This window comes from Grampus griseus, assembly GCF_964374135.1.
Source record: "Grampus griseus genome assembly, chromosome: 19".
Taxonomy (NCBI): domain Eukaryota; kingdom Metazoa; phylum Chordata; class Mammalia; order Artiodactyla; family Delphinidae; genus Grampus; species Grampus griseus.
Genome location: NC_139013.1, coordinates 10,071,480 through 10,091,197, shown reverse-complemented (window position 1 = coordinate 10,091,197; position 19,718 = coordinate 10,071,480). Strand labels below are relative to the sequence as shown.

At 56.7% G+C, this 19,718-nt stretch overlaps 1 protein-coding gene across 1 annotated transcript in view; it reads left to right on the top strand.

Moving 5' to 3' along the window:
* CLPTM1 (CLPTM1 regulator of GABA type A receptor forward trafficking) overlaps window positions 1–19,343 on the top strand; it is a 28,277-nt gene extending 8,934 nt beyond the window's left edge. The window contains exons 3-14 of the mRNA XM_082676680.1: window positions 3,627–3,750; window positions 4,613–4,771; window positions 7,069–7,186; window positions 11,483–11,568; window positions 12,388–12,508; window positions 13,099–13,343; window positions 14,424–14,517; window positions 16,691–16,881; window positions 17,149–17,244; window positions 17,550–17,685; window positions 18,343–18,510; window positions 18,712–19,343. Coding sequence (XP_082532806.1) covers window positions 3,627–3,750; window positions 4,613–4,771; window positions 7,069–7,186; window positions 11,483–11,568; window positions 12,388–12,508; window positions 13,099–13,343; window positions 14,424–14,517; window positions 16,691–16,881; window positions 17,149–17,244; window positions 17,550–17,685; window positions 18,343–18,510; window positions 18,712–18,971 — 1,798 coding nt within the window. The 3' untranslated portion in view covers window positions 18,972–19,343. The remainder of the gene's footprint in view (window positions 1–3,626; window positions 3,751–4,612; window positions 4,772–7,068; window positions 7,187–11,482; window positions 11,569–12,387; window positions 12,509–13,098; window positions 13,344–14,423; window positions 14,518–16,690; window positions 16,882–17,148; window positions 17,245–17,549; window positions 17,686–18,342; window positions 18,511–18,711) is intronic.
* The last annotated feature ends 375 nt before the right edge of the window (window positions 19,344–19,718 follow it).

Here is a 19,718-nt window from a genome sequence, read left to right as displayed (position 1 = left end):
AGACGTTTCCCTGTCTCTCATGTACTATCCTGGGCCTAGGCAGACCAGGATTCTGCGGGCTTCTGCATCCCAGATTGCTTCCTGCCCTTTGTTCCACCATTGCTAGGTTTTGCCCTTTATCCTCATGGCCTAATACAGTTGCTGAGGATAAGACCATCACGTCCACATTCCAGGAGGGAAGAAGAAATAAAGGAGGGATGCTCTTTCTATTGAAGACACTTCCCCAAAGTCCAGTAAACACACTGTTTTTACATTTTATTGGCCAGAACTTCACCATGTGTCCACACCTGGCTGTAAGGCTGGATTTTGTAGTCTTTATTCCAGGTAGCCAAGGGGTCCAGTTAAAATTTAGGAGTCTTCTTTCTGAGGGAAAAGGGAAAGATGAATATTGGGAAACAACTAGCAGACTGCTACAGTTTCATTGTGGGGCTTTTATTTTGTTCATTAAAAAATTCAAAAAGAAAAGCATAAAGAAGAAAATCAAAAATCACCTGAAAGTAACCATTATTCATCATTCCTGTATTGGTGGCGGTCCTTTCCCATGTTGATTCACGTGCATGCTGTTTTCATTGTGCAGAGTTTTTTTTAAGACAGTATTGTGTTTTGAGGCATTTTGGGTTTTTTTGCTTACCCCTAGGCCTTCCCTATTCCCCCAAACCAAGGGAATCCATTTTAAAGTCTGATGTGTATTTTATACCTTTCTCTACTTTTATGTTGACGTAAAGGTGCATTACAAATTGTTGGGTTTTTTTTTTTTATTGTGGCAAAATACGTATAACAAAATCTACCCTTTTAACCATTTTTAAGTGTATAATTCTGTGGCATTAAGTACATCCACGTTATTGTGCAGCCATCACTGCCATCCATCTCCAGAACTTTTTCATCTTCCTCAACTGAAACTGTCCCCATTAAACACTAACTCCCACTTCTCTTTCCCCCAGCCCAGGTTTTTGTTTTTGTTTTCGTTTTCACATAGTATATTATACGAAAATGGATGGCTACTCTGTACACTTTCCTTCATCTTGCTTTTCTCTTTAAACAGTGTATCCTGTAAATATCTCTACTTCATTTACAACACAAAGACTGTGTATTATGTCTATTCAGTTTTGTAAATTGAGAAAATGACTCTGAGTATATTTGTTTTAACTGTCATTTTGTTTCTATTTTGATTTCTTTCTATCATGTTATTCAGAGTGGATACTTCTGAAGCTCTCTCTCAATATACATTTTGAGGGTTTTATAACATTCTGAAACCTCCAGTGCTTCTGAGCATCTCAAATTTTGGGTTCTTTTCTTTTCTGTCTTTTTTTAAATTTTTATTGGAAAATGGTTGTTTACAGTGTTGTGTTAGCTTCCACTGCACACCAGAATGAATCAGCCGTACACGTACAGCTGTCCCCTCCCCTTTGGATTTCCCTCCCATTTAGGTTACCACAGTGCCATTAGGTAGACTGGTTTTGGTTTCTGCTGCTTCTCACTCATAGTGTCTTGTTTCCTTGTGCGCCTGGCTTATCTGTGGCTGTGTGTTGATCATCATACTTGGAAAATTATTTATAGGAATCATTCCAGGCCTAGGATGAACCTGTTTTCCTACAGAGAGGACTTGCTTTGCCTCTGCTGGCTGCCTGGAGCATTGTCATTCGGGCTCTCCTTGGTACCAGGTTCAAGGCTCTGGCTGTGCCCACCTGGCGTGCGACTCTGAGGAGGGCTAGGCCACACCTGCTTCCCCGTGTCCTTGGCAGGGAGCCCTGTGGAGTCTTAGCTTCTCATAGAGTAGGTCTCTGGTTACCCTGTGTGGGCCCTGGGCTGGCGTTTTTGTTCACCCATCAAAACACCTAGCAGATGTCCTCAAACACCAAAAAGAAGCTTCCAAAAAAAAGGAAAACTATATTCAATATCTCATAATAACATATAATTGAAAATAATCTGAAAAAGAATATATATACACATTATATCATACATTATCAATTATATATATATAAATATGTGTATATATAACTGAATCACGTTGCTGTTTACTTTTTTTTTTTCAAATTAATTAACTTTTTGGACTGCGTTGGGTCTTTGTTGCTGCGCGCGGGCTTTCTCTAGTTGCAGCGAACAGGGGCTACTCTTCGTTGTGGTGCGCAGGCTTCTCGTTGTGGTGGCTTCTCTTGTTGCAGAGCATGGGCTCTAGGCACATGGGCTTCAGTAGTTGTGGCACGAGGGCTTAGTAGTTGTGGCTCGCGGGCTGTAGAGTGCAGGCTCAGTAGTTGTGGCGCACCGGCTTAGTTGCTCCGCGGCATGTGGGATCTTCCCGGACCAGGGATCGAATCCGTGTCCCCTGCATTAGCAGGTGGATTCTTTTTTTTTTTGTGGTACGCGGGCGTCTCACTGCTGTGACCCCTCCTGCCACGGAGCACAGGCTCTGGACGCACAGGCTCAGTGGCCATGGCTCACGGGCCCAGCCGCTCTGCGGCATGTGGGATCCCCCCAGTCCGAGGCACGAACCCGTGTCCCCCGCATTGGCAGGTGGACTCCCAACCACTGCGCCACCAGGGAAGCCCAGCAGGTGGAGTCTTAACCACTGCGCCACCAGGGAGCCCTGTAAACATCTACTCTTAAAAGCATTGAAGGATGGACAAGACCGCAGACTTACCAGGCAAAAACTGAAAGGAAGGTGGGAACCCAAGAAGTAAAGAAGGACTTCCCTGGTGGCGCAGTGGTTAAAGATCCACCTGCCGGTGCAGGGGTTCGAGCCCTGGTCTGGGAAGATCCCACATGCCGTGGAGCAGCTAAGCCCGTGCGCCACAACTACTGAAGCCCGGGTACCTAGAACCCGTGCTAGGCAACAAGAGAAGCCACCACAATGAGAAACCCACACACTGCAATGAAGAGTGGCCCCCACTTGCTGCAACTAGAGAAAGCCCACGCAGAGCAACGAAGACCCAACCCAGCCAAAAATAAATAAATTAAATTAAATAATTAATTAATTTAAAAACGAATATATGTTTACATATTTATATATAAACTTGATTAAAATATATAAGAAAATAGAAGAACACATAGAATATGTTGCTATATCGTGATATATAATTGTAAATGTAAAACTGGTGTTAGTATATTCTTAGTATATTAATTTTTATCAAGCTTTTCCAAGTTGTTTCCAACAGGAAAGTTGGTCTGAATAACCTAGCCCAGTGTTACTAAAAATAGGGACTCACCCATTACTTACTGTTTGCTTCTGCAGTTTTCAATTGATTTGAAGTTCTGAAATGTTGCTCTGCCTGATGTCTGTGTCTCTAAAATGCTGGGATTCCAGGTTCTAGGGTTCTCACACTTTGGGATTCCAGGGGACTGGGACGTTAGGTTTCCTAGTTCGGAGGTTTCGAGGGTCGAAGCCCCTGCAGCCCTGTGGCCGCCAGACTCCAGGGAGTCAGTGCCAGGCATCTGGGGTCTATCCCCGGGCATGGCCTTTGGGGGCATCTTGTCTTCTCAGCAGCCCTACAACTGCCTTCTCAGGGACCCTCCCTACTCGATCAGCCCCCGGGTCAGGCCGCAGCAGGTGCTGAGTCAGAAGGTCAAGCAGATCCACGTTGGAAAGAAAAGGCATGGAGACTCACCGCCTGCCCTGCTTGCCTCCTCAGGATCTTCATCATCTGGGCCATCAGCAGCTGGTTCCGCCGCGGGCCGGCCCCTCAGGACCAGGCAGGCCCCGGAGGAGCCCCACGCGTCGCCAGCCGCAACCTGTTCCCCAAAGACACTTTAATGGTAACCACTGGCTGGGAGGCCAGACCCGGGAGAGGAGGCGGGGAAGGTGTGGGGGAGTGGCATGGGCTGCTGGGACAGACGCGATCCCTGGTCACTGTCAGGTCTGTGAACGGGTCAGGGATTGAGAGACTCCAGGTGCGTCTTCAGCCCATGAAATCTGAGTCACTCAGGTGACACTTACAAGGAGCAAGTAACTCTTTTGGGTTTGTGGTGGTGGTCTTTCTGCGTGGAAGGACTTTGTTCAGGAGCACCTGCAACAGGTGTTCTAACCTCAGTAATCTCGGCTTCTCCCACCTCTGCGGTTCTCTGCAGCTCTGGGATGCCTGATTTCGTGGAATTCTGGCCAGCAAGGCGACCACCACTCGGCTGTTCTTTATCAGTGGGCCTTCTGGGCTCTGGACAAGGATGGCCACGGGGACTTGGGAAAGGAGGGAGTTCTGAGGCCAGCTCCCCAGTGCCCCTCGGTTCTCAGTAGCCGGCTGACACTCCTGCACATCTTGACTGTGCTTTATCCATAAGCCTGTGGCGCTCTGACCAAGAAGCCCATGAGAGGCTGAGAGGGGAGATGATTCAGGGAGATCCGGATCCTTTCTAACCCCAAATTCTAATTGGCAGGCTGGACATTGTTTAATTGTTTTTTGCTCTCAGACCAGGACAGACGTGGTGGGGGTATGAGGAAAGAGAAAGTTTATTCTGCTAGCTGCTGCTCTTCTCTCCACTAACCTCCCCCCCCCCAACCCGCAAATTGTTCATATTAGTGGGCCATTGCTGCCACGGCTCTTCATCTGCTCTTTATCTGTCAGCCTTCAGAGGGTCCTATAAGCAGCCCTAACGAAGCTCCCCCCACTTCCCCTCCCAACAGAACCTGCACGTGTACATCTCAGAGCACGAGCACTTTACAGACTTTAATGCCACATCAGCGCTCTTCTGGGAGCAGCATGACCTTGTGTATGGCGACTGGACGAGTGGCGAGAACTCAGATGGCTGCTACGAGCACTTTGCTGAGCTCGACATTCCACAGGTGGGGACAGCTTCTGGTTTCTGGCCCCAAGGCTGCTCGGCTAGCACTAAGGGCATTTCCTTGAACCAGCTCCCAGTCCTGCAATCGGGAGTCCAGGTTCCAAGCCTGGCTCTACTCTCAGTTCACATGCTTTGTGACCACAGGCAGGTCCCTGAGGTCTCTGGGCCTTGTCTTCCCCACCTCTCCACTTGGATGGAGTGGGAATTGGCGTAGGATCCTCCCAGCTACTTTCAGGGTTGTGTAAATCTGTGGTATAAACCAGTGAAAGATTAGTAATCATCCCTGGGGGTGGCCGGTCAGCCAGCCTGGTTTGAAAATAATAGTTAATGTTGATTGAGTGCTTCCTACGTACAGGGCACCAGCTGGGCTGACTGGTGGAAACCTCCCAGCAACCCTAGGAAGTGGGAACTGTTATTTCCATTTGACTGATGAGGAAACTGAGGTACAGAGAAGCCCCACCCAAGGTCACACAGCCAGTGTTAACTGAACTGAACTCAGGCTATCTGGCTCTGGACTCTGGCAGCCCCAGTTCAAATCCTGCCTCCTCCAGGGAGCTCTCCCTGACACTCGCTCAGCCAGCACCCTCTCTGGGCTCCCCAGCTCAAGCCGTGCCGGCTCTGGGGGGTTGTCACTACCTGAATATGGATCTGTTTTCCCCATGGGACCATCTTGGTCACAGCTCTGTCCCCAGCTCTGCCCAGCAGAGGACTGGGTGCAGAATCAGTGGCTGCTGAATAATCGATGAGTTTGATGAACCTGTGAATGTTGGCCTCTCTTTGGGGCTGCTCTCTCATTCCTTTCTCCCCGTCAAGTCTTCTCCTCGGCCTCCTGGGGAGGAGGGAGCATCTCTGCTCTGTCTGGCTCTGTCTGGGTCTCTTTGGGTAGCTGGAAGCGGTGGGTGGATGCGTTCTTTCTGAGGCAGACAGGATAGCCCGTGCTGAGAGGTGGCTCCCGCTGAGACTTCACGTCCAGCCCCCAGACCCCAACCCCAGATCCGAGGAAGACAGAGGGGCAGTAAGCCAGGCAGTGAAAGAAGCTTCCAAGGACTTGCTGCTAACCCTCCTTCCCAGCTCTGTGATGGGAGAGTGTCTAAGTTGTACTTGACTTTAATTTATGGAGGCGACTGAGCAGCCACACAGGCCAAGGCCATTGGAAGGAGAATTTACTGCTTACATTTCCCAAGAGGAGGGGGCCCACCACACTACGCAGGGCCACGTGGGGAAGCACCAGGTTTGGACAGGAGCAGAAGGGGCATGGGGAGGCCTAGGCCGAAGCCTTTATCGAGGTTTCCGCAGGAAAGGCAGGGCAGGTGGGGAAACACCTTAGGACTGACCTGCTTGCCAGTCCCTAAGGGGGTGGCTGGGGTGTGGACTTGGGTTTGTTGGTTTGCATTTTAAAGTTATATTCAAAGTTAGGCGAGTTGTTTATTATTTCCAGGAATCAGCTAGACCTGGGAGGGGCGGTCTCTTCCCTGCCAGATGTGAAAACAGCATGAAATATAAAAACATGGTTGACACAGAGGTGGATTTAAAAGGCAGGGACGTGAGGACACAGCGTGGCCAGGTGAATCCCAGCTTACCACGAAGGTCAGACAGGCTGCAGTGCGGCCTCGGCCACCCACCCTGTGCCTCAGGCAGGTGGCCACCCCACTTCAGTTTCCTCATCTGGGTGGGTGTGGCAGGGGGGTGAGAATAGTAGGTGAAAGACCCGGGCAGAGAGGTAGGACACAGACGGTGAGAGGCAGGGCCACGGGAGAGCCCACAGACTGGGTTCGGACCCACTTACTCGCTGCATGTAGCCTCTCTGTGTGAGCCCCAGTCACCACATCTGGAAAATGGGATAATAACATGCCCCAGTGCCCAAGGTTTACGTGAGTTATACGGACGTGACTCACTGGATCGGGCAGTTACCATTTGAAGTGCCAGAGTGGTATCTGGCCTTCGTTGTTCTACCGTTTAATGAATTAAGGCTGCTGACGTTTGTTGAGCTCCTATTCGGTGCTTGAGTAACCGTGCTCAGCGCTCTCAGATAATCTTTACGGCCCTGCTGTGCCCTCAGTGCTGATGATCTGCGTCCTGCAGGTGGGCCCTGAGGCTCAGCGAGGCGAAGCCTGAGGCCACACAGCCATTGTGGGCTAGAGCCTGGTTTTGAATTTGAGCCTAACTCCAGTGTCTGGCCCCTAACCACTTAACTACACTGCCCACCCTGAACACTCAGTAATGGGGATGAGGAAGCCGTGGGGGGCGGGCGTCGTGAGGGGCTTCACTGTTCCTTGTCCCCGTCGGACCGCCTTGCAGAGCGTCCAGCAGAACGGCTCCATCTATATCCACGTCTACTTCACCAAAAGCGGCTTCCACCCAGACCCCCGGCAGAAGGCGCTGTATCGCCGGCTCGCCACGGTCCACATGTCTCGGAGTAAGTCCCTCTCCATCTTGGGGCCCCCGTGGTGCCGCGGGCCTGGACTCCCAGGTCCACGAGGGCAGGCAAGAACCCTGTGCTCAGGGAGGCTGGGGTTGGTGGCCGGGCTCGAACCCCACGTACCCTGCATGCCTCTGGACACCCGTGGGCAGGCAGGAGAGGAATCGGCTTAGAAAGAGCAGGTGGAGAAAGGGACTTCGGAGAAGAGGAAGGGCGAGGCCGGCGTGTGCACAGTACCGGGCCTGGCAGAGCAGACACTCCAGAATGGCCCATGAGAGAACGATGGCTGATTAAACGAGCAGAGGGAGACTGCAGGCCCTTTGCCATTAGTTGCATCCGGCGTGCTCTCTGTGATTGCATCTGTGTCGGCCGCTCCTGGAATGGGTGCTGCACAGTGACCGCCCTGGGGGCTCCTGCGGGGCCGTGCGAGGCTCCCAGGCTGCAGGTTTGAACGCGTCCTGCATGGCTGCGCTGTGAGCCTCCGCCCCCGCACGCACACCTCTGAGTAGGGCCTCCCTTGACGAGGCAAGCTGGTGAGGGCCACGTCACCGGACAGGCCCCGTTCTCACCTCGCTGGCCACCCTCCTGGTGCCCCCCCTGAGAATCCTGATTGGGTGAGCAAACCGCAGGACTGCCAGTGACCCCAAGAAGCCCTGGGTCAGAACTGTGGCCATTTGGGACTTCTGACACGACCTCATTTTGAAACAGATTCTCTCTGCCCAGGGCATCTTCTTTAAAAAAAATGTTTTTTAATCTCTTGTTATAAGTACATGGTTTAAAATTCAAGTAATTTAACCAGACAGTGACACTCATGTGTCTCCTGCTCTCCCCCTCTTGTGTTCCCCCAGTTTCCACTCCCCACAGGCAACTGCTTTAGCTGTTTCTGCGACTTAATCTCCAAGGCTCCCAATAATAAGATGATAATGCAATTTCTTGGTTTTTCAGATTTGACATTATCTCTTGACTTCCTTCTCCGGAAGGGAAATCTCAACTCAGGAGCATAATTTGATTAGATTCATATTCAGCACTCAAATGGTTTTGAGTCTGTGCCTCTTCTTCCCATCTGAACCATACAGTGTGTGTAGTTTATTTTTCCTTTCCTGTCCAACATCTCCTTTTCTATGAGGTTAATAATTGTTGGCATTTTTTTGCCTGCCCTTCGTGTCTTTTGTTCTTGAGTCCACTGTCTCCTGATCGGCAGCTGTGGGACTCTCTCGCTGCACTTCAGTTTCAGCAGATCTAGAGAACAGACAGCCCCCCACACCCCCCTCCCAAAAGCCCCCCATTCCCTTCGTGTGAATTTTGCGTGCTCCACCTCACTTCGATTCTGCTGCGCCTGTGGACTTGGTTAAGATCCCTGTGGCTGTTTTGTGTGGCGCAGAGACAGATGTGCTTTAATTTGCATGGGTTAGGTCTTTCCCTACCTCTTCTGGTATAAAAATAACCCAAAGGATGAGAACTGTTTTGTGACCATCTACACTGGATGAGACAAAACTCTAGTGACTGTATTTCAGTACCCAAAGCTGATTTGGAAAAGTCCCCCAGGTGTGCTAAGCGCTGTTCTAAGCAAGTACGTCTGCGGACTGTGCTCTGTAGGGCGTTCCGCCCGGCTGGCTGGCTGGCTGGCTTCCGTGGAGTGCATCTGCGAAGATGTGGGCAGAGGCAGGCTGAGGGGTGTGGCCTGCAGGGGCCATCCCCACGGAGGTGTCCCCGAAAGTCTGGGTTACATGTGCCTGACGCGTCAGAGGTTGCTTTGAACGTGACCCAGGTGGGCGGCCGCTCGCTTGCGTCCCAGTTACACCGACCAGCCTCGCTCAATGCCAGCATCTTCTGTGGTTTTGTCTCTGGTGAATGTGATCCGTGTCACTGTGTGGTGAGGTCGTGTTCATGGTCAGCGTGACAGATGTTGGTGTGGTCTGCAAAATAGAATCTGCAGCCTGTGGACCTGGGAAACCACCAGGATCCCCCAGGCTTGCCTCACACCTGGGCCCGCTTAGGGCAGGGGCTTGGAGGGACACGGAGCTGGCCACCGGCCCACTCCAGGGCATAGAGCAAGAGTGTGGGATCGGAAGAGCCCCCTCCTCCCTTCCCCAAAGGGCCAGTGATCAGCACCCTAGCACAGTACTGTCCCAGAGGGATACAGTGCCCGCCGCAGAAGGCATTGTAAGTTTTCTAAGTGGCCACGTTAAAGAAAAAAAAAAAGGCCATGAAATGAACGTTAGTAATTTATTGAGGTCAACGTGTTGTCATTTCAACATGTAATCAGTATAAAAAAATTAATGAGGTACTTTCACTCTTCTTTTTCCTGCACTAAGTTTCAAATTCCAGTGTGTGTTTTGCACTCACAGCACATTTCAGTTTCAACGAGCCACATTGTCAGTGCTCAGGGTATAGTTTAACTCCAAGAAAAGGGGGCTTCTTCCTCCCTACGGAAGCCAGGTCCATCTCATATCATAACCCCATCTGGATGCCACCAAGTTGCAGAATGTTCTTCACCTGAGCCAGAGCCTCTCGCCTCTGGGGCTGGCCGGGCACGGTCCCTCCCTGCCCTGGACAGCCTCTCATGGGTGTGGAAGACAGCAGCGGAGCATGTCCCCGGGGAATTTATTCTCCAGGATGCCCACCCTTGGGTGTTTACTGCTTTCCCCTGACGTGGGAGCAAGGTCTCAAATGCGTTAATTGTGATAGAAGTGATGGGATGATATTCATGGAAACCGTAAGAGCAGCTGGCCCCCGGGCTGAAACCCTGAGTCAATTCCCAGAAGTGGTTTTGAACTTGAGCTCATCCATAGACTCCAGAAGCCCCTGGTTCTGAGCGGGTGGGAGGGATCTGGGCCCTGTGGCGTGCGTCAGTGTGACATGCAGGGGTGCTCTGCCGGCTGGGCTCTGTAGAGCAGAGAGCCACTTCGCAGTGGTCCTGCCCAGAAGAGGCGAGGCTTTAATCCCCATTCTCCAGAGGGGGGACTGAGGCCCGGGGAGGTGACGTAGCTCACCAGCGGCCCTCAGTTCATGGGAGACAGAGCCAGGATGTGACCCCAGGGCCCCCGCTCTTGGCCAGCTCCCTCTTCCATTTCCCCATCTCCCTAGCACCTGGGGGCAGGATGGAGAAGTCACAGGAGGGACAGGCCATGTGTTGTCCCAGCATAAGGGGGAGCTGAAGAGTTACCCAGACCCGGATGGAGGCGGGGAGGTGGAGCATGAACAAGCACGAGCCCTGTCGTCCTGGCATGTCTTGGCAGGGTTTGGGGCAGCGTGGCAGGGAGCCCGTGTCTGACCTGGCCTCAGCAAGAGGAAGTGAGGTCCACTCCTGCCCGGGGATTCACAGCCCCAAAATATTTCTCGCGTCGGCGGCTCTGGGCCTTCTCCGGCCCTGTCTCGGCCCACCTGTTTATATTTATCAATGCTGCTGTTCGTCACTGGGGGGGGATACTGCAGGGCCAAAACGGGCCCGGCCCCACCTGGGGTTTGCAGACTGGTTGAGGGGGCAGACAGCAAACAAGTAAACCAGTGGGCAGGTGAACCAGTGGGTCGTGATGAACTGTGGTGAAGGAAACAGAAATGGCGAGGAACCCACCCGGGCTCCAGGAGCCGCCCTCAGTGGAGTGGGCGGAAGGGACATTTAACCAGGGGCTGGAAGGGGGAGAAGGAGCCAACCAGGAAGATCCCAGCCATGCTGGATCCCTGCCGGGGAGGCGCAGCAGCACGTCTGCAGGCCCAAGGTCGGCGCATTTGAGGAGGAAGGAGTGGGGTGCGCAAGGATGAGAGGTGGCGAGGGCTGAGGTTGGTGGGGCCGTGGTGAGCACATCAGGGGCCCTGCCCGGGGCAGCGGGAGCTGTCTAGGATTCTGAGGCAGTGGGATGACTCGATCAGTTACTTGGATCTTAGGGGCAAGAGTGGCCACTGGGAGGCCAGTGAGGAGGTGACTGCGGTCATCCAGGAGGGGGCGCCGTGGCCGGCCTGGGGTGGGGCTCTGGAGGTGGGAGGCAGTGCTCGTATCTGAGGCATGTGTCGGAGGGGCCGTTCACCCGGGGTGGGCTGATGGAACAGATGCAGCAAATCCTGGAGGAGGAGACTCCTGGTGCAATTTGGTAGATGCCGGTGTCACTGTAAAGATGGGGAACCTGGGACTGGGGTGAGATTTGAGAAGGCAGTGCAGGCTTTCTGGTTGCCGTCGTCGGTTGGTGGGTGGAAGAGTGGGAGCCGGGAACCGGGTGGGCAGAGGCCTGGGGCCTGGGGCCTGCGAGTGCCAGCAGGTCTCACATCCACCCCCTTTCCCTGCCTCCTCGCCCTCAGTGATCAACAAATACAAGCGCCGGCGGTTTCAGAAAACCAAGAACCTGTTGACGGGAGAGACGGAAGCTGACCCAGAAATGATCAAGGTAAACACGAGCAGAGCCGTCGAGTTCTGGGGGTGCCGTCCGGCCCGTTCCCAGCCCAGCAGCCGGACCACGGGGGTTGTCTTCTGACACCACCACTGAGCCACTGGCAGCCGGGGGCTTTCACCTTTCTGAGCCTCAGTTTCCCTCCCTGGAAACTGGGTTAGAACGTAGAGCTAGCTCTCAGGGAGTGGGGGCGTTGCCGGCGAGGTTACAGCTGACCTCCAGCAGTGGCAGGGCGGGTGCTCTGTGCGCCGTACACGCACCCACCTGGAAGCCTCGCGCCAGCCCTGTTGGGTGAGTCCCGTCACAAGGAGACTTACACGAAGTATCACAGCCAGGAAGTGGCAGGGCTGGGATTCACACCCAAGCAGCCGGACCCCAGAGCCCGGGCTCGACCCGGCACAGATGAGGTACCTGCTAACGTTGGCTCTAGAAGGAATACTCCCGGTTAATCCGGGGACGTTAACCCGCGGTGGCACCAAGAGTCTTCCTCTCTCCACGAGGTGGTTCCAGGCGGGAGGGCGGCCCCTGAGTACGGAGGCTGCACGCAGGTCCCACACTGTGCGGTCGTGAGGCTGTACTTTGCAGCCTGGTGCGCCGTGCCATCCATATGGGCAGGCCTGGGTTTTCTGCTCCGTGAGGTGGCTGGGGGCAGCCAGGGCAGCGGGGTCTAGAGGCTGGTGCGGGGACTGGCCAGGCTGAGCCCTCGGCCAGTGGTCGCTGTGGTGGTTGCTCTTCTGCTGTCGCGACTGTCACGGGAGTCCTCAGGAGGAAGCGAGCAGGTGCCTCTGAGACCCACCACCCCCTGTCTCCCCTCAGAGGGCTGAGGATTACGGGCCTGTGGAGGTGATCTCCCACTGGCACCCCAACATCACCATCAACATTGTGGACGACCACACGCCGTGGGTGAAGGGCAGCGTGCCTCCTCCCCTGGACCAGTGTGAGCCCCCGGCCACCCTCTTGGGCTCCTGACCAGGCCATTTTCTTGTCTCCTGGCCCCACCCCCAGCCCGAGATCTCTGACTAGGTCTCCACCCTCCCAAGCTTCCTGCCCTGCCCCTCTAGACACTCCCCTTTCTCTTCCTCCCACACCCCCTGGTGACCCCAGCCCTGACCACCTTGTGTCCAAACTGGTCTCATCTAGCCATGAGCTTTTTTCGGAAAAGGTGCATCCGTTGCCAGCCTTGGAAATTGGGGCAGCATCACTTAGGAACCCAGGTTTCTGACTTCTTTTACTGAAGCCTGACGAGTGGAGAGCCTCGGGGCAGCCACAGTCTGGAGCTGAGCTGCAGCTGTCCCCTTCAGCCAGGGCCTACCCAGCCCTCCCTAGCCTTCCCTCTCCCTGACTCCTTGGCACAGCCCAGAAATGTTCCCTGTGCCCCAGTCTCTGTCCCAGGGGCCCCACTGGATCCCTGCAAACATCCGAATTTGACACCTTTGTCCTCGGAGGCTGAGGGGTCTCCCCACCCCCGTGGGTGCCTGTGGCCTCTGGTCCAGGCTGAGCGGTAACCCCTGCCCCGTGTGCCTGCAGATGTGAAGTTTGATGCCGTGAGCGGTGACTACTACCCCATCATCTACTTCAACGACTACTGGAACCTGCAGAAGGACTACTACCCCATCAACGAGAGTCTGGCCAGCCTGCCCCTCCGCGTCTCCTTCTGCCCGCTCTCGCTCTGGCGCTGGCAGCTCTACGCTGCCCAGAGCACCAAGTCGCCCTGGAACTTCCTGGGCGACGAGCTGTACGAGCAGTCAGATGAGGAGCAGGACTCGGTGAAGGTGGGGGGGGGTGGCGGGAGGCTCCCAGCCCCTTCCTGGCGGCAGGAGGGGAAGGGGAAGTGGGCCAGGCTGATGGCCTGGGGGCTGCGAGCGGATGCTCCCCTGCCCACAGTTTCACAACCTCCCAGCCGCCCTCCCTGCAGTGGGCAGGAAACGCACTCGGTCCTCTGGCTCTGGCTGACTCTGGGGGTCCTGCCTCTGAGGCTTCCACGGTCCTCCTTTTTTTTTTTTTTTTTTTTTTACATTTATTTACTTATTTTTGGCTGCGTTGGGTCTTCACTGCTGCTCACGGGCTTTTTCTAGTTGCAGTGAGTGGGCGCTACTCTTTGTTGCGGTGCGCGGGCTTCTCATTGTAGTGGCTTCTCTTGTTGCGGAGCACAGGCTCACTAGTTGTGGCTCACGGGCTCTAGAGCGCAGGCTCAGTAGCTGTGGCTCAGGGGCTTATTTGCTCCGCGGTACGTGGGATCTTCCCAGACCAGGGCTCGAACCCGTGTGCCCTGCATTGGCAGGAGGATTCTTAACCACTGCGCCACCAGGGAAGTCCCCATGGTCCTCCTTGTCACGGCTTTTCTGTTTGCAAGGCCTGGCCCTCAGGGTCTGGATCTACCCCTCCCTGCTTCTTCGGCCCCATGTTGTGCCTCCCTGACTTTGGGCTCTGACTCCATGTGTCTGCTCCCTCTCACTGTGTCCTTGAATATTCTTCTCTGCCTGTGTCTGTCTTGTTGAGCCTGGTCTGTGCTTGCCCGGGGCTGTCTTTGGTGTTGGGTTTCTGTCCCTGGCTCTGACAGTCCCTTCATCTCTCTCAGTTATTTCTCTGCCTACCCCCATCACTGTCTCCCCATCTCTCCTCTGTCTCCATCTTTCTCCCTCCCTCTCCGTGCATCCCTCGCCCACCTCTCTGTGCGCATCTACCCATCTCTGACCTGCTCTCCTCCCGGCCAGCACCACACCCCGCTGGGAAGCCCTGGGGTCAGGTCTGGGGAATATCAGGAGGTTCTTCCGGGGCCCAGAGCAAGGAGAGATGGGTCGGCTGATGAGGGCACGGCAGCGCTCACAGCATCTCCCCCACCCCCACCCCAGGTTGCCCTCCTAGAGACCAACCCCTACCTGCTGGCGCTCACCATCATCGTGTCCATTGTCCACAGTGTCTTTGAGTTCCTGGCCTTCAAGAACGGTAAGGGTGGGACCCTGGGCCCCGTGAGAGGCCGTGGGGGACTGGGGACAAGGGGGTGTGTGGTGGGAGGATAGGGCCTGCTCCCTCCCTCTTCCTCTTGGGCCCTCCCCCTACCTGGGGCCTGTCAGCCCCACTCCAGAGGCCTGGTGAGCAGCCGCCAACTCCCAGCCCAGAAACTCCCATCTACCGGGCGTGGCGCTGGGGGAGGGGCTGGGCCTGGCGTTCTGGCAAAGGCCAGGACAGCCGCCAGGAAGCAGGGCCGGGGAACTCCAAGGCGGGGAGCAGGGAAGCCCCAGAGCTGCTTCTGCCGCCCTGCCCGGCAGGCCGCCTGTTGGGGAAGACCCCTCGGGTTGAGTGGACAGGGCCCACCTGAGTGGGAAAGTGACAGCCCTGTCCCAGAGGGCCCCGCGGTTCCAAAGGCCAGCAGTGGTGATGGCCAGCGTTTGAGGGGGACCGGCCACATGCCAGGCACGGTTGGAACGCCCTCCAGTGAGCGCATTGAGCCCTGCAGCCACAGCCCCGTGAGGAAGCGTCGTTACCCCCACTATCATAGCAAGGACCCGGAGGCTTGGGGAGGTTGGTTACCTGCCCACAGTCACACAGCTCCCAAGTGGCAAGGCCAGGATTTAGATCCAGGCAGCCTTCTCCGTACTCCAGGCCCTGCTGGCCACTTCTTCCTTGTCCTAGAGAACCCTGGTCTGAAGGAGGCCTGCTGCTCTGCAGCTTCTGGAGGTGGCAGTAGTAATGGGTATTATTATTATCATCATCATTCTTATTAAGAGGACATTGCCATGATTGAGTTACCTTCTGGAAAATTATGACATCAAAACCAAACAGTAAGTGGTGCTCACCCCAGTAGGGAGGCATGTGTTAGCCGTGGTGCGTGGAGCCCTGGCTGTGCAAGGTGGGCGCATGCTTGCAAACGCTCTTGCTGACTGCAAGCTGGGTCCCTAGGGTCCCTTTTTCCCTAATGACAGATGAAGGCACAGAGGGGGTCGTTACTTGCTCAGGGTCACAGAGCAAGGGCATGGGCCCTGGGCGAGCCCGGCCTTACACCCCGTGCTTGCTGCCTCTCTGGTCTGAGGCAGAACTCGGATCCACCCACCCCCACCAGAACCCTGTCTTCAGACGCATTCTTCCCAGTTAGGATTGGGGGGGCTCCTGTGAGTATCCCCTTCATATCTCCTCAGGGTCTGATGGTTTGAAGGGAGAGATGTAAGCCTACCGGGTGTGCTGGAGCTCTGGAATCAGAGTCAGAGCCGGAGGGGTGGCCAGCACCCGGGTCTCGCCCCTGTGTGACCTCGGGCATGGCTTCTCGCCTGGAAGACGGGCATCGTGCTGGGTCGGCCTGCTGTGGCGGCAGGTGTTGGACACACAGCCCAGGCAGAGTCCAGCGGTGCCGTTTTCCTCGTCTGGCCGATGGGAAGACCAGGGCTGGGAGAGGGGCTGAGCTGGGCCCTGTGGGGGGTGGCGGGGGCCCGGGAGAGTAGTACTGGAAGAAGCTCTGGTTGGAGAGCAGAGCCCATGGCCCCCTGTGCATGTCCTGAGCGTGTCTGTGGGCCGGTCCCCTTTTTTTTTTTTTTTTTTTTGGCCACATCTCGCGGCATGCGGGATCTTAGTGCCCTGACCAGGGATTAAACCCACGCCCACTGCAGTGAAAGCGCGGAGTCTTAACCACTGGACCGCCAGGGAATGTGGGCTGGTTCCTTCACAGGTTCGGGGTGGTGGGCTGGAAGAGGTGGTCTTGAAGTGCATGTCCCGGACCTTCCCACCCAGCGGAGGCGCCACGGTGCCATGGCGGACAGCTCAGGTCTGTTGTCACACAGACCCGGCTTCCATGCAGATTCCGCCGGGTCAGGCTGTGTGGCCTTAGGGATGTGGCACATGGCAGCAGTCTCCGCCACCGTCACTGCCAGGCAAGGGACCGACCGCACCCTGGGGGGCAGGGTGTGTCCAGTGTGAGGCTGCAGAGATCCTGCCTGCCTGGGGCTCCGGCTGGCGCCTGTGGAGCAGACTCTCACCGCAAGGGGGAGTAGTGTGCACCCTCCTCCCGTGGCATACCCAGCGCCGCCCCGGGGGTGTGAGGAGGACGGAGGACGGGGCTTGAGGGAGCTGCGGGAGGGACTCGGGGGCTCCTCACCCTCCTGGCTTCCTCCCCAACTCCTGTGCACAGATATCCAGTTCTGGAACAGCCGGCAGTCCCTGGAGGGCCTGTCCGTGCGCTCCGTCTTCTTTGGCGTCTTCCAGTCTTTCGTGGTCCTCCTCTATATCCTGGACAATGAGACCAACTTCGTGGTCCAGGTCAGCGTCTTCATCGGGGTCCTTATCGACCTCTGGAAGATCACCAAGGTCATGGATGTCCGGGTAAGGCCAGGCTGCCATGCTGTTTCAGAAGCTGCCAGGGGTTGGGAGCAGGGTCGTGTGGCCCAGCCAGACCCTGGAGCTGGCCCCTAGGGGATTCCCAATGCCTGCCACACTCCCAAGACCAAGGGGATTTTCGCACCAGGGGATTTTTCGGGTCACACGTGGGGCAGGGGAACTGGGAACGGTGGGGAAGGGCAGGAGCTGGAACTGGCTTGGGGGACAGGAGCCAGCGTGGCAGCTGACTGCAATCTCCCTCCCTGTCCGCAGCTGGACCGGGAGCACAAGGTGGCAGGACTCTTCCCCCGCCCAACCTTCAAAGACAAGTCAACATACGTTGAGTCTTCGACCAAAGTGTATGACGACGTGAGTGTCCCCCACAGTGGGCCTCAGGGAGGGTCTGCAGGTACCCACACGCTCCTGGGGACCCAGGACATGGCTAGGATGTCTGCCTGTCGGCTGACAGCCCCATGCTTCATGGCTTGCATCATACCCTCTAGTGTCCCCTGGCTGCCACATATACTTCCTGGCCGAGTCCAGAGTTCCCAGGGCCACCTGGAAATTCCCCCGGGCTGGCCTGCCAGACCAGGTGTGGGTGTGTGAGGGCGGGGAGCAGGGGTGCCAGGTGGGGCCCAAGGAGCTGGGTCCCAGCCCCACCTTGTGCCCCACAGATGGCGTTCCGGTACCTGTCTTGGATCCTCTTCCCACTCCTGGGCTGCTATGCCGTCTACAGCCTCCTGTACCTGGAGCACAAGGGCTGGTACTCCTGGGTGCTCAGCATGCTCTATGGCTTCCTGCTGACCTTCGGTGAGCAGGCCCTCATCATACGCGGCCCCCGCAGTCAGGGCAGGCGTCCAGCAGCAGTCCTCAGCCGCGTGCTGGGCCGTGCTGGGCCTCGGCAGTGAGCGAGTCAGCCTGGCCCCGCCCTCCCGGCACTTGGGGTCCAGTGCGGGAGACAGACCTGTCTCCAGACAGGGACACTTCAGGGGGAGCAGGGATGGCACGTGGACAGCCTCAGAGAGGTGCCCGGTCCGGTCTTGGGAGTCAGGGAGGGCTTCCGGGAAGCCTTGGACAGTGCATTTCAGTCCTCGTCCTCAGGGGAACGGACAGAGTAAACAGACAAGTGAGTTACAGCCTGTGATGAGTGCTCTGAAGGGGCCAGGGTGAGAGGGCCATGGAGGCTGGTCAGGTGTCCCTGACCTCCATCATCACCTCTCCGAGGAGATGATACGTAAACTGAGGCCTGAAAGGTGCCAAGGAAGGAGCTGTGCAGAGATCTGTCAGAAGGCAGAGCAAGTCCGAAGGCCCTGAGGTAGGATGTGCCTGGGGTGTTGGAAGCAGCACGGGGGCCAGTGTGGCTGGGACAGAGTGAGTGAAGGGACAGAGGCCAGAAATGCAGGCAAAGAGGTGGAGGGTCAGGACGCCCCTTCCTCTGCTCATGGACGCCCCTTCCTCGCCGCGCAGGCTTCATCACCATGACACCCCAGCTCTTCATCAACTACAAGCTCAAGTCTGTGGCCCACCTGCCCTGGCGCATGCTCACCTACAAGGCCCTCAACACCTTCATTGATGACCTGTTCGCCTTTGTCATCAAGATGCCTGTTATGTACCGGATCGGCTGCCTGCGGGACGGTGAGGCCCGGTGGGCAGGTGGGGGGCTGGCCGGCAGGCTCCCACCAGAGCTGGGCACGGGCAGGGCCCTGGTCTGAGGGAGGCGCGCCGGCCTCAGCCGGGGGGCTCAGCCCACCCTGCGCAGGACCCCCTGCCCCGAGTCTGACAGCGAGCCGGTGGCCTGCCCCTTCCCCTCACGCTGCCCCCTCGCCCCACCCCCAGATGTGGTCTTCTTCATCTACCTCTACCAACGGTGGATCTACCGCGTCGACCCCACGCGGGTGAACGAGTTTGGCATGAGTGGCGAGGCCCCGACAGCAGCAGGGGCCCTCCCGCCGGCCCCCGCCCCCGCCACGACCGCCGCCGCCGCCAGGGAGGAGGCCTCCACACCCCCGCCCACCAGGCCCACCCAGGGGGCCAGCTCTGACAGCGAGCCCCAGGAAGGCCCTCCAAAGCCAGCAGAGGACAAAAAAAGGGATTAGCCGCTCCTGGTGACCCCCCCCCCCCGGCCCCCTCGCCTCCCCTCCTGGTCGCCGCTTCCCTGGACAGATCGGGCTGGGGCCCGGTGTGTGGTGTGGGGGCCAGGGCGCGTCGTTTGTGGAGGCACCATCTGTCTGTCCCTCTGTGTTTCCAGCCATCTCGCCCCGCCAGCCCAGCACCATCAGGAATCATGGTGAAGCTGACATGGCACTGCCGAGGGGGTGGGCCAGGCGGGGCAGGGGCCGGGCCCCTCTTTGGGACACCCACGGCCGTCCATCATCTTGTCCCTCGATCCCCCACCACTCCCTCCTCCCAGACCGCCGCCCTTTAACACAGTCTGGATTTAATAAATTCATATGGGTGTTTAACTTAAACTCAACAGAGCCCCCCGCCTTGTGCCTTCCTTCCCCTGCCACCTTGGAGAGCAGGTGGGGGTGTCTCTCCTGAGTCTGGCAGGGAGACGGAGACCTGCAGGACGCGGGACATGCTAAACTGGGGACAGTGACCCTCTGGGCCAGGCCCTTTCTCCTCCTCCTCCCTCTCCCAGGAGCCCTCTGAGGGGGCTTCGTAACCGTCCCCATTTCACAGATTGGGAAGCTGCTCGCCACGACCTCACCGCACCAGTGCTCTTAACCACGAGACCCGCCGAGGCGCGGAGCCTCGCCTGTGCCACTGATTATCTCCTGGCCTCACACAGCCCGGCAGGGCAGGAGCGTCTACCCACCACTGATGCCGTCCCATTAGCCTGC